A 12,519-nucleotide genomic window follows, 5' to 3' on the forward strand; every position below is an offset into this window, starting at 1 on the left:
AGTTGGCAAATGCATTTCATTCGCACACTTTTTCGCTTACCTGTGCCAGCAGCTGAGGATCCACCACTGCCACCGCCACTGCCTCCTAGAATGCTGCCCAGCCAGCTGCTCTGCGGCTTATTGAGTCCCACCTTGTCGGCTTCCTGGGCATTAAAGTCCAGCACGGAGGAAATCATGCGCAGCACCTGCTGCTTGTCGTGGGCATGACCGCTGACCACGTAGCCAATGAGCAGGCTCTTGATGAGACTCTTGTCAATCTTGTCCGTCTGACTTGATTCGCTGTTGCTCAGGCTCTGCTCCAGCTTCAGATTGGCGTGCTTCAGGCTGTCCACTGATGATGAATGAAATGCATTAATCGAACGAACTAAAGTACGCTTAATAGAATAAGTAAGAATAGACTAATAGATACACGAAGAGCGCGCGCGCTTTGCTTTGCTTTGGTTGCATTTTGTCAATATATGTTATATTTGATTTGTAGGTCTTCAGCATGCGGTTAGTGCGACAAGTGCACGGCGTAGTATGACATAAGTACTGGTTGTTGGTTAAAAAGTCACACCAGTACCTGATGTAATACTCAACCGTACAGACGCTAAAACAGACGTGATGCGGTGGCGTTGGCGGTGGCGGAGGCGGAGGCAATGGCTTTTTTTTTTTTGTTTTTTTTGGGGTGTGGCAAGATGCGGTTGCTGTTGGCTTGCTTTGTGGCAAAAAGATGCGGCTGCGGTCAGTTGTCAGTTGTCAGTCATACGGTCATTCGGTCAGCTCTGACTGCATTTCATATTTTGGGAGGTGGGACGTAGGATAGACAAATTTCGAGTACTAGAATTTTGTTGCTAGCAAATCGACGACAAAACAAATCAAATTGCAAATGCAGCGAGAAAAAAAAATGTTGCAAAACTAAATACAATTCATATTGAAATTTTAGGTAGCGGGCAAACAACAAACAGAGAAAAGTAATCAAGTACAATATTAAATATATAGATATATTATAAATATATAAATGTATTTATATATTTATATATATATGTGTGTGGGAGTGTGTATATGTATATGTAATGTGGCATAAGCTGCAATCTCGAGCAATCTCCAATTGCAAAGTGAGTGCGTCAAATTCCGAAAAATCGCTCACATTTACAAATTGAGATTAATCAATGCTGCAGATAAATTAACAACAACATCTAGGCAATTGTTTTCTGTTTTTTTTTTGGTATTTTGTTTAACGGTTTTTACGGTTATACGTCATACGGATATTACGGTTATACGATACGGGCTTTTCATACGCAGAAGAACTGATAAATCAATCGAATACATACATACATAAATCATAAATCATAAATAAATAAATACATAACATAGATTCGTTCACAATAAATAAATTATAAATATGCATTAACTAATAATGAACAACAAATTACAATACGTTAATAAATCAGAACTAAAACACAAAAAGTAGTGAAAGAACAGTGAAATATTGAATCCTTTGCAGTTAAAAATACCAAAACTTATTTTTAGTATTTCAACTGCAGAGGATTTCAAGACATTTTTTTGGATTAAAGATCTAAGCTACAAATTAAACAAAAAATTGATAACAATTTGTGTAAATTAAAGCAATACAACATAAAAGCCAAGCTAGTATATAATAGTATAATTCATTTTGGTATATTGCTTCAGTGTTGGTATATGTGTGTGCGCGCGTGTGTGTGTATGTGTGTGTGTAGGCATGAGGTGTTTGCTTCCGTGTGTGTAGAACCCATAGGGAGATGTGAGGTAGAATAGTTAGCAGTTGGTTCCGGTGATGCCAGTATTGGTGCTTGTGTTCAGTTAGTGCAGCCATATAATACTATATAAATCCTTACACACACACACACACACACACACTGGTTGAGGATAAATGTTTGGGGATTATGTGCTTCGGAAATGGAAGATTTGCATTTTACCTGATAACCAACTTAAGTAGAATTTACAGCCAATAATATTGCCACAATGCCGTAGGTGCGATCTTACGTTTTTTTATTATCGTTTTATGTGTTTTTTTGTTTTGTTTTTTTTTTTGATGATAAATTGCAATTCAAAAAAGTCGATACCAACTGAAATTCCGAGTGTTTCATATATGGCATTGCTCCCAGAATTACCAGCTGATATTTACCTTTGAGAATCCGGGTGAAGTGACGTCTCCTCTTCTTTCTCTCTTCTTTTCGTACTCGCACTCTCTCTCACTCACTCATACACATGCACAATTCTTTCTCTCCCTCTCTCTCTCTCTCTCTTTTCTATTTTCTCCTTCTCTAGCAAGAACTTTGGTGCGGGTTTTATGCGTGATAAGAAGTTTTGCATTTAACATTAAGGCGCTGGGTAAACCATGATGTGAATCGTGGGTTAAGAACATGCCGAGGTTATTTGGTAATTTGCTAGGCGGTAATTTAATGGTGCGTTTATTTAATTTGATTTTTTTGATTTTGTTGTTTTTTAGATACACGAACGAGTTCCGCATTAAATGCTTGCTGGGTTAGTAGACAAATTTGATAGGGAATTGAACAGCTAAAGCGCACTCACCTTCATCTCTCAACACGGCGATCGTCTGCTGTCCGGCCTCCAGTTGATCGGAGAGACGTGCCGCAGCCCGGAGTCCCTGATTCGCCTCGGTCAACTGCTGCTGCAGTGACGCCATCTCGGACTGCAGCGTTGTCTGCTTCTCCAGCTGCGACTGCAGCTCTCGACGCATGCGCTGTGTTCCCATCTCAATCTCATGCTCCTTGTCTAAATCGAAACGAAATAATTTCCATTACTTTTTCGAGTTCATGAAGATCGTTGCAAGCTCTACAAACCATTCTGAAATTGTTCTAGTGCGCATTGCAGATTGGTCAGCGCCGCCTGTTGCTTCAGCTCGCGATCCTCGAGCACTCCCAGTTTGGTCAGCAGCTCATCGCGTTGTTGCAGGAGCAGCGCGTGCTGTGCCTGCAGCGTCTCCGCCTGCTGATTGGCCCGGATGCTGTGCAGCGACAAAGAAATTGCAGATTGACAATGCATTGTTAAACATTGGTGAAGCTATTGTTGTTGTTATTACCAAATAATAATACTAAGCTCACTCACCAGAAATGGCAAAATTAACTAAAAGCAAGTAAGCAATATACTAGCTAGCCATATTAATTTTAAAATAAAATAATTAATATACCGCGAAAATACTAGAAATATACTAAGTGTTATGTTTGGTATATTTATATATTTACATTGTACTCGAGTGTCAAATATACAAGATTGAGAGTATTTTTATACCCGCTACCCATAGGGTAGAAGGGTATTATAACTTTGTGCCGGCAGGAAATGTATGTAACAGGTAGAAGGAGGCATCTCCGACCCTATAAAGTATATATATTCTTGATCAGCGTCAACAGCCGAGACGATCTAGCCATGTCCGTCTGTCCGTCTGTGTGTCTGTCCGTCTGTCCGTCTGTCCGTATGAACACCTAGATCTCAGAGACTATAAGAGATAGAGCTATAATTTTTTTTCGACAGCATTTATTATGTTTGCACGCAGATCAAGTTTGTTTCAAATTTTTGCCACGCCCACTTCCGCCCCCTTAAATCAAAAAAATCGAATAACAAGCGTAAATTTAAAGCTAGAGTTGCGAATTTTGGTATATAAAATAATTAGTATAGTAGTTATGATTCCTGAAAATTTAGTTGCAATCAGATAAAAATTGTGGAAGTTATTAAAGAAATACTTTTGTATGGGCAAAAACGCCTAATTACTAGGGCTCTTAGTTGCTTTGGCCGACAATCTGGTACATTGTGCCGTCTATGGTATATTTTGAATGGTGTGCTGTATCGATATACCAAAAATACCATTTGGTATATTTTTAGTATTTTTTTAGTATTTTCGGTATATTTTGAAAATAATACCAATATTTTGCCCTTATTAAAAATGGGTAGCGGGTATCTCACAGTCGAGCACACTCGACTGTAACTTTCTTACTTGTGATATCTTATGGTGTCTTTAAAAATACAAATCACTGTCTTTAACTATATTTACTCCAACTCTTACAGTCACCGAAATATCGATGTTTATGTAACTGGACAGACAGATAGACAAGATTGCTAATACTAACTCAACTGCTGCACTGTATTATATATCGCACCCCAAATTATTGTATAGGCATTGGCTGCAGACTGTGATGAAATTATATATCTAATTCTACATTTTTATTTATTATTTATGTTGTATATACTATAAAAGCAAAAACCCTGTCTTCAAATATATTTACTCCAACTCTTGTATCAATCAAGATATTAACAGACAGATACATTTCTTAATATTAACTCAACTGCTGCAGCTCAAATGATTATATTGAAAGTGGCTGCACAACTATCGAAAATATTGCATGATTTATAATATTTTCAAGTTGTAGATTTACAGTTATTTTAATTAGCAAAGTGAACGCACGTGTTGCCGCTAATTTCCGTTATTGGCTGTTATCGATAATAATCGATAATTTTATTAGTTCGAAAACATAGCGAATGCAATTAGCACATACAGCCAGACAGACAGACAGACAGACAGGCAAGTGCTTGTGCTCATGCTTCAATGTCGCCGTCTCGCCGCGTCGCTTATCGCCAGCGTGACTTGGGGCGAATTGCTTTTTATAATGGTGCACGAACAGGGAATGATGAATCAGCAACAGTCTACTTGATCCACTAGTATATAATATAATATTCTTTTAAATGAGGTATTATTCTTAAAATATACTAAATGAATAATCAAGAAATACTAAAATATACCAATGCTTATATTCGGTATTATATTCGAAATATGCCATAAGAGTAGATAGCCAGAAATTAAAAGAGACAGTGAAAATACTCAATCACACACCTTGCCGATGGCTATATTCGGTATATCGATATACTGTTATTCTTAAAATATACCAAATGTCCGATGGCTATATTCCGTATAACAATATATTATTATTGTACATTCAAAATATGTCATAGATAACTAGAAATTATAAGGGACAGTTGGGAGCACTAACTAATGAGACACAGGGAAATTCTCAATCACTCACCTTGCTGAGGTGTAGGCGGTGCTGGACTTGGACACCTCCTGCTGTAGGGCCGTCTGCTTGGCACGCGATTCATCAAGTTCACGCTGCAGCTCGACGCTCTCCTGAGTGTGCAGCTCCTCGATCTCAAGCAGATGGGCACGCAATCGCTCGAGATCACGTTGCACATTCGCCTGTTGCTCCTGAGATTCGACCTGCTGCTGTTGCAGTAGCCGTTGATTCGTCTGCTCCGTGAGTAAATTTGTGGTGAGTATGTCGGACTTTTCCTTGAGGAAATTGATCTGATCGCAGAGCTTTTCACGCTCCTTCAGCTGCTCCCCCAGCTGCTGCTCCAGCGGCTGCAATCGCTGTATCTCCGCATAGTATTGTGTGTTCTCCGCATGCTTCTGCTGCACCGCCATGATCAGCTCAAGCTTCTCCTTGTTCAGCGTCTCCAGTTGCGCCTTGAGCGGCTTCAATTCCAGTTCCAATGCTGCTGTGCTCTGCTCTCCGGCTTCTTGCGCCTGTTGCTCCAATTGGGCCTTGACTTTATCCAGCTGCGATTTCACCACTTCGCTCTGCTGCAACTTCTCCGCCTGCTGCTGGATTTGTGATTTGAATTCGACAAGTTGCGATTTCAACACTTCGTTCTGCTGCAACGTCACCGTCAGCTGTGTCTCCTTTTGCTGCAGTTGCTCAGCCAATTCGCCCTGCTCTCCGGCTTCTCTCGCCTGCTGCTTCAGTTGTGCCTTGACTTCTTCCAGCTGCGATCTCAGCACTTCGCTCTCTTGCAACTTCTCCGCCTGCTGCTTCAATTGTGCCTTGACTTCGTCTAGCTGTGATCTTAATAGTTCCATCTGCTGCAACGTCTCCGCCAGCTGCGTCTCCTTTCGCTGCAGTTGCTCAGCCAATTGCGCCACTTGCTCGCTCCTCTCGGCGCTTGTGCTCTGTTGCGACGATTTGAGCAGCTCCAGCTGCGACTCCAACTGCTCCACTTGCTCTTTGCTCTGCAGCTGTTGCTGCTCCTGTGCTGTCAGCGTTTGCTTCAATTGTGCTTGCACCTCCGAGAGCTGCTGCTTGAGTGCATCGATGAGCAGCAGCTGTTCCTTTTGGCTCTCGAGCTGATGGCTAAGCAGCGATTGCTCCTCGTTCCGCTGCTGCAGCTGCAACTTGAGCTTTTCCACCTCCAGGGTTTGTGTCTTGAGATGCGTCAACTCTTGCTGTTTTTCCTTTAGCTGTGCCTCGTCTTGACTTCGCAGCTCGGCCAGCTGCTGTTCATTGGCTCTTGACTGCTCCAGCCACTGGAATTGCTGCTGCTGCAACTGGGATTGTGCCTCCTCCAGCTGCGACTCCAGCTGAGCGATCGTCTCCTCGTGGTGCTCCTCGATGGTCTCCAGTTTGTTGCGCTTGAACTTGTCCAGCTCGTTGAGCAGCAGCTCGTTGTTCTTCATCAGCTCGTCGCACTGCAGTATGTACTGCGATATGTCCGCCTCGAGGGTCTTCTTCTCGTGCTCCGCGATCAGCTGCTGATCCTGCAGATCAACCAAACGCTGCTCGGTGCTGTCCAAACGCTGCCAGCGCTCGTTGAGCAAACGATGCGTGCGGTCCAGCGCCTGTTCCGAGTTGTCAGCGAGCAACGCTTCGAGCAGGGATCGCAGCTTGTGCGGATCATTGTCAGCACTGACACCAACATCATCCAGATCGAGATCCAGGTCGGTGATCTCTTGCTTCTCCTCGGCAATCGCCTGACGGAACTTGGCCTGGGCAATGCTCGCATCGAGCTCCTGTCGCAATTGACTGTTCTCGGCTCGGAGTGCACCTAGCTGCTGCTCCAGATCGTTGGCATGCGTCTCCTGATCGGCCTCGGCGTTCAGCTTGAGCTCCTGATTCTGCAGCATCAGCTGTTGCAGCTTGCGCTGCAGCTCCAGCTGCAGTTGCTCCTTCTCGCTCTCGCTGATCCGCAGTCGCGTCTCCAGCTCCGACAGCTGCTCGTTCAGCACGCTGCTGGCCAACTGACGCTCGAGGTCGCCATCCTGCAGCTTGGCATTGAGGGTCGAAAGCTCCGCGATGCGCGCCTCCAGCGAGACGAGCTTGTCCCGCAGCTTCTCCTTGCTCGGTGGCGTCGTGGCATCCGTATCGGGATCTGGATCCGAGTTGGAGCCAGCCAACGCATCCGCGTTGCGCACCACAATGAACTCATCCTCGCTGTGTTTGCCCGTCGATGAGCTGTTCGATGACTCCGATGTCTTCTTCTCCTTGGCCAGCTTGGCCAACTCTTCCAGCTCGCGCTGCAATTTCTCGCGCTCCGCTTCGGCCTGACGCACACGCTCGATCAGCTCGCCATTGTCGGCGCCCCGTTTCTCCAGCAGCTGCTGCATCTCGGCCAGCTCGAGGACATTGCGTTGCAGCTCCTGCGACTGCTCCGCCACCCGCTGCTCCAGCTCCAACTGCGCCTGAGCCGCGCTTCTTTGCCGCTCCCGATCCTCCACCAGCTGTGCTTGCAGCCGGGCCATGGCCAACTCATGCTCCACCAGGCGATCGGCCTGCAACTGCTTCAGCTCCGTCAGCTGCGATTGCAGCTGTGTCTTGTGGCCCAGCACATCCTGCATGGCCAGATCGTGCTGTGCGTCCAGTTCCTCCAATGAATTGCGCAGCTCCTCATTCTGCTGCTCCAGACTTGCCACCAAACCATTCAACCTTGACACATCGAGTGCCGCTGCAGCGCCATCGAGTGCCACGTCCACCATGCCGCTTCCTGTGATTGGTTGTGATTTGCCTGTCGACTCTGTCGACTCCGAGCCCATGGGCTCCCAGCACCAGCTGTCCTCCACATTCTGCTCCTCGCCAGATTGCTGCGGAAAAGAGAGAGAGCAAAGAGATCGAAGATCTTGAAATGTGTGGAAGAAAACGAAAGTATTCAAAATGTGATTCCACAACAACAGAGAAGATTCATTACATAAAAGTAAAGTACAAAAAAGCAAGTAAGAAAGCTACATTCGAGTGTGCACGATTGTGGTATACCTGCTACTCAATTTGAATATTAGTATTATTCTTAAAATATACCAAATCTTACCAAGATCATATTTGGTCTATCGATAAAGTACTATATTCGAAATATACCACACAGGTCAAATTATACCACATTGTCATCCAAAGCAGCCAAAATACGATTGCAATCGCTGTAATTTTCCATAAATTCTTTTCTTAAATAACTTTACAAATTTTGTCTGATCGCAATCAAATTCTGTGGAACCAGAAACACTATAGTTATTATTGTCTATAACAAAATTCGCGATTCTACCTTCAAAATTATGTTTGTTATGTTTGGGCGTGGCAAAATTTGAAGCAAACTTGATCCGCCTGTAAACATAACAAGTGATGTCAACAAAATATATCTCTTATAGTCTCTGATATCTAGGTGTTCATAGGGTCAAACAGTATTGACGCTGATCAAGAATATATATACTTTATAAGATCGGAGATGCTTTCTTCAAAATGTTACAGACATTTCCCGCCGGCGCAAAATGAATTTCACAACTAAATATTAAATAAACCATGATTCATCCGTACTAAATATTATCTAAATGCATAGTTTGTTGACTACATTTAAATATATCTGTTATTCTTCTCATTCTTATCTATTATGAACAACTACATTACTTTTGCTCTCTATCTTTAATATAACATCTATCAAATTTACCTCTCTATAATTGAATTGAAATTGAATTGAAATTTGCCATCATCTTACTTTCTCACTTCATTTTCATTTCATATTTAGACAACATTAGACAATATTTTTACTTTGCTAATTTTGACTGTTATGATAATTCTTATTTTCAATGTTATATCAAAAATCAAAATACCGGGATTCCGGTTTCTATTGCTACATAGAATAGATTTTCCACACTTCACGTTTCTTCCAAGCTTATATATTCCGGTACATTCCAAATATATATTATACAGAAATTCCCCTTGTTTCAATTATTTCCACCGACTTTATTAGTCTTCTAGCCAATTGTTATATTATGGAAAATATATTCTTTGCACTGAGAAATATTTGTTTTATCTTTCTAATTTGAACCAACACGATATTTAGTTATCCCATAAATAAAAAAGTCCCCTTATTTCGATTATTTTCTGCAGCCATACTTGATTATTCTATTGCTACATTGTAGAATAGATGGAAATACTTTAAAATACCATTTCTACCATGCCGATCTTTTCAACTACCTTCAAATTAGTTGATATGCAGAAATTCCTCTTATTTAAATTATTTTCGTGGTTATTCTATTATTCCTTATAAACAAACGGAGAACAAATTTTTTACACTCGAAGATATTTTTGTATCTTGCTAAACATATTTAATTATGCCTAGAACAAAAAAATTCCCTATTTCGCTAAAGTCCTACAACTATATTCGATTATTCTATTGCCACCTAGAATAATAAATTTGTACATCCTCAAATACTCTTTCTACCATCTTAATCTTAACTTAAAAATACTTTGTAAGGTTTATTAGTCAACCTTTATAATGTTTTTATGCAGAAGTTCCCCTTATTCCGATTGCTAAATTAGACCATTCTATTCCAACCTTATGGCTGATTTTTTTTAGTAGAATAATATATTTTATGGACTCCAAAATATTTCTTTTATCTTGCTAATTTTAACTAAGACGATATATCATAAACGAAAACAAAATAATCTCATAAACACGAAAAATACCCTTATTTCGATTAAATTTTGACTTTTTATGTTTGCTTGTTATATAGTTATTCCCCTTACAGCAAAATTATGCTAGACGATCGGTTTATGAATAATTATAACTATGTATTAAATATGTTACGAGATTTTCAATGGGGAAACCAAACACAACTGTACCAGGAACTGTATAACTTTTAAAAAAATGTGAGAAATCCTAGCCACATAACCGAATCGAAAGCATCTTTCATTTGTAAACGACGGATCAGGTGGTGATCATTGGTTTTACCGCGTGAGACATGATCACGTTAATGAGTTTATGAAAGAGTCTCGCGTCGAGCTAAAGTCGGGGCGAGTTGAAAGATGGCCGACCCAAAGCGATTCGACAACGAAATGCGATAAGGTAAAGTTTCGCAGCACGATGGTAAGAAAGCAACAACAACAGCAACAGCAACAAAATCGTCATAAAAACCCATGACGATGATGACTGGTTGCTTGGTTGGTTGCTCGGTTGGTTGCTCGGTTGTTGGGCGCAAAGGAAAGCATAGTAACAGAAACAGAAACAAAAACAATAACGAACGACAAGCCAAAATGGCTGATCGTAAACGGAGCAAATTTAATTAAAATTAGCACAACAAAAGAAGGTCGAAGAAATGTGGGCGTGGCAACGGCAACGGCAACGATAAGAACTAGCATGCTGGCAAAGGCAGAGTATACAAATACTATATATGCTGGGTATATATATACAATATAATTTGTATAATTATGTGCATATATTACACGCATAAGTATTCTATAGACACCTGTACAAACTGGGTTATCTTCACACAGGCATGTAACGATGTGTGTGTGTGTGTGTGTGTGTGTGTGTGTGTGTGTGTGTGTGTGTGTGTGTGTGTGTGTGTGTGTGTGTGTGTGTGTGTGTGTGTGTGTGTGTGTGTGTGTGTGTGTGTGTGTGTGTGTGTGTGTGCGGGTGTGAAAAACACTTGTGTTTCATAAACAAATATTAGTAAAATTATTCATAAGCCGGGCGACAGAGTACTAGACTGTCTCACTCTCTCTCTCTCTTTCGCTCTCACAGAGACAATCGATCATGTTGTGCGTCAGTGTGTGAGGTAGGGAGACACATATCCAAAACTAGAGACAAATACAGCCAAAGCAAATACATGCATACGTATATATCTCTATGTATACATAGCATATGTACACAGCGAGTACATAGCATAGACAACCGAAATGCAAACACGGCAATGCCTCTAATAACAACAATAAACGAGAGCAACACAACGCCAACAAAATGTCAGACAGATAAGATAAAGAAAATGCCAACGCCAAGGGAAAGGCAACACATACACACACAGATACAGATACAGTCACCAGCCACAGATACAGATACAGATACAAGTACTGTGGAGTCTAACTGAATTGAGGCAAGTACTTATTAGACGGCGGCAAACGGAAACGGAAGTAAACAGTCGACATTAAGAGAAATACACAACGAAAAAAAAAAAACACGTGTCAAAACTAATAAGAATACTTGAAAGTTTGCCTTTGTGCCAAAAGACTGCAGATACAAACTAACTTTATGTAAATATCGTTAATTACAAACACTATATATGTTGGGTATAAAGATAAAATATAATTTGTATAAAAATTGTATCGAAAAATTGTCAACTTGAAGAATATTTAAAAAAAAAATACACTGAAAAAAGATCAGTTTCTATAATCAAAAACACTCGATTTAGCAAGTAAAAAAGCTAAATGCCCATTACCCATTATGAAAAACCAAAATAAATGAAGATACGGCAAAAATACTAAAAATATACAAAACGACATATGGTATATTGATATAGAAGTACATTCAAAATATACCAAAGAGTGAAAAAAATACCAGATTGTCAGCCAAAGCAACTAATACTCAAAGTAATACCGAAAATACTAGACAAAGATTACAAATAATCTCGAATCCATCGAAATTTCAAGTTCTAGTTAGTCGAGCTTTCGTCAACCTTTCTTCGTTCTAGCCTGAGAATGTTCTGGACTCAAATGCTATGCGATTCGATGATAAATATTTTGTAAATAGAATGCTTAAGATATACCGAATATATAACCGAATAATTGAATGTGTATTAAATAATAAAATTAGTATACGGAGAAAAAACACAATAAAATAGAATGTGCAATATCTTAACCATATAATCTTAATTCCATAAGCTTCTTTTCTCCTACTAATAAGAATTAGGTCTTGTTTTCTAACTGAAAGATTTTTCTGTTTTTCACGAATTTTTCAGACAAAAATTCCTAGTACGATTTTCAAACTTTTTTTACAGTGTAGAAGTTCCCCATATATTGAGAAGTCAACTAACGAATTCATAGAAAGAAAACAAAAACTATTATCAAACACTTGTTTACAAGTCGACAAAATTATAGGTAGCACAAATCAAGTTTTAATACATAATGAAGATTGATGATAGCTCAGAAATTCTACAATATTCTATAGATCCAGATAAATACCATAGATTTTAGAACACTGCCAATGACAAACGTATACGTAATAAAATCGAAATCCTCAGAAACAAATTTAATATAGCACATAAAATCGGTAACAAAAAAAAAGCAGAAATCCTATTAATGTTTTTCCGAGAACAAATATTTCCAGTTCTTTGAAATCATTGACCTTATCGAGTAAGTAACAGAATTTTTATCAAGTGCAGCCAGGCAAATTGAGAGCAGCATAAGTATTAATGGATTTCCAAACATGTGCAAAATAAGTAATAAATAAATGAAC

The 12,519-nt window shown here is 40.2% G+C and overlaps 2 protein-coding genes across 3 annotated transcripts in view; one reads left to right on the plus strand and one right to left on the minus strand.

The window, feature by feature from the left end:
- LOC133849565 (uncharacterized) overlaps nucleotides 1–12,519 on the plus strand; it is a 133,709-nt gene that overhangs the window by 109,151 nt on the left and 12,039 nt on the right. The gene's annotated exons all lie outside the window — the stretch shown is intronic.
- The window catches only part of LOC133849564 (myosin-10), a 33,901-nt gene that overhangs the window by 805 nt on the left and 20,577 nt on the right, over nucleotides 1–12,519 (minus strand). For both annotated transcript variants that reach the window (XM_062285732.1, XM_062285734.1), the window contains 4 exons: nucleotides 5,058–7,885; nucleotides 2,826–2,989; nucleotides 2,554–2,757; nucleotides 41–331 (listed from right to left, as the gene is read on the minus strand). In XM_062285732.1, the coding sequence (XP_062141716.1) occupies nucleotides 41–331; nucleotides 2,554–2,757; nucleotides 2,826–2,989; nucleotides 5,058–7,885 (3,487 nt within the window). The remainder of the gene's footprint in view (nucleotides 1–40; nucleotides 332–2,553; nucleotides 2,758–2,825; nucleotides 2,990–5,057; nucleotides 7,886–12,519) is intronic.

This window comes from Drosophila sulfurigaster, chromosome X (assembly GCF_023558435.1).
Source record: "Drosophila sulfurigaster albostrigata strain 15112-1811.04 chromosome X, ASM2355843v2, whole genome shotgun sequence".
Lineage (NCBI taxonomy): Eukaryota > Metazoa > Arthropoda > Insecta > Diptera > Drosophilidae > Drosophila > Drosophila sulfurigaster.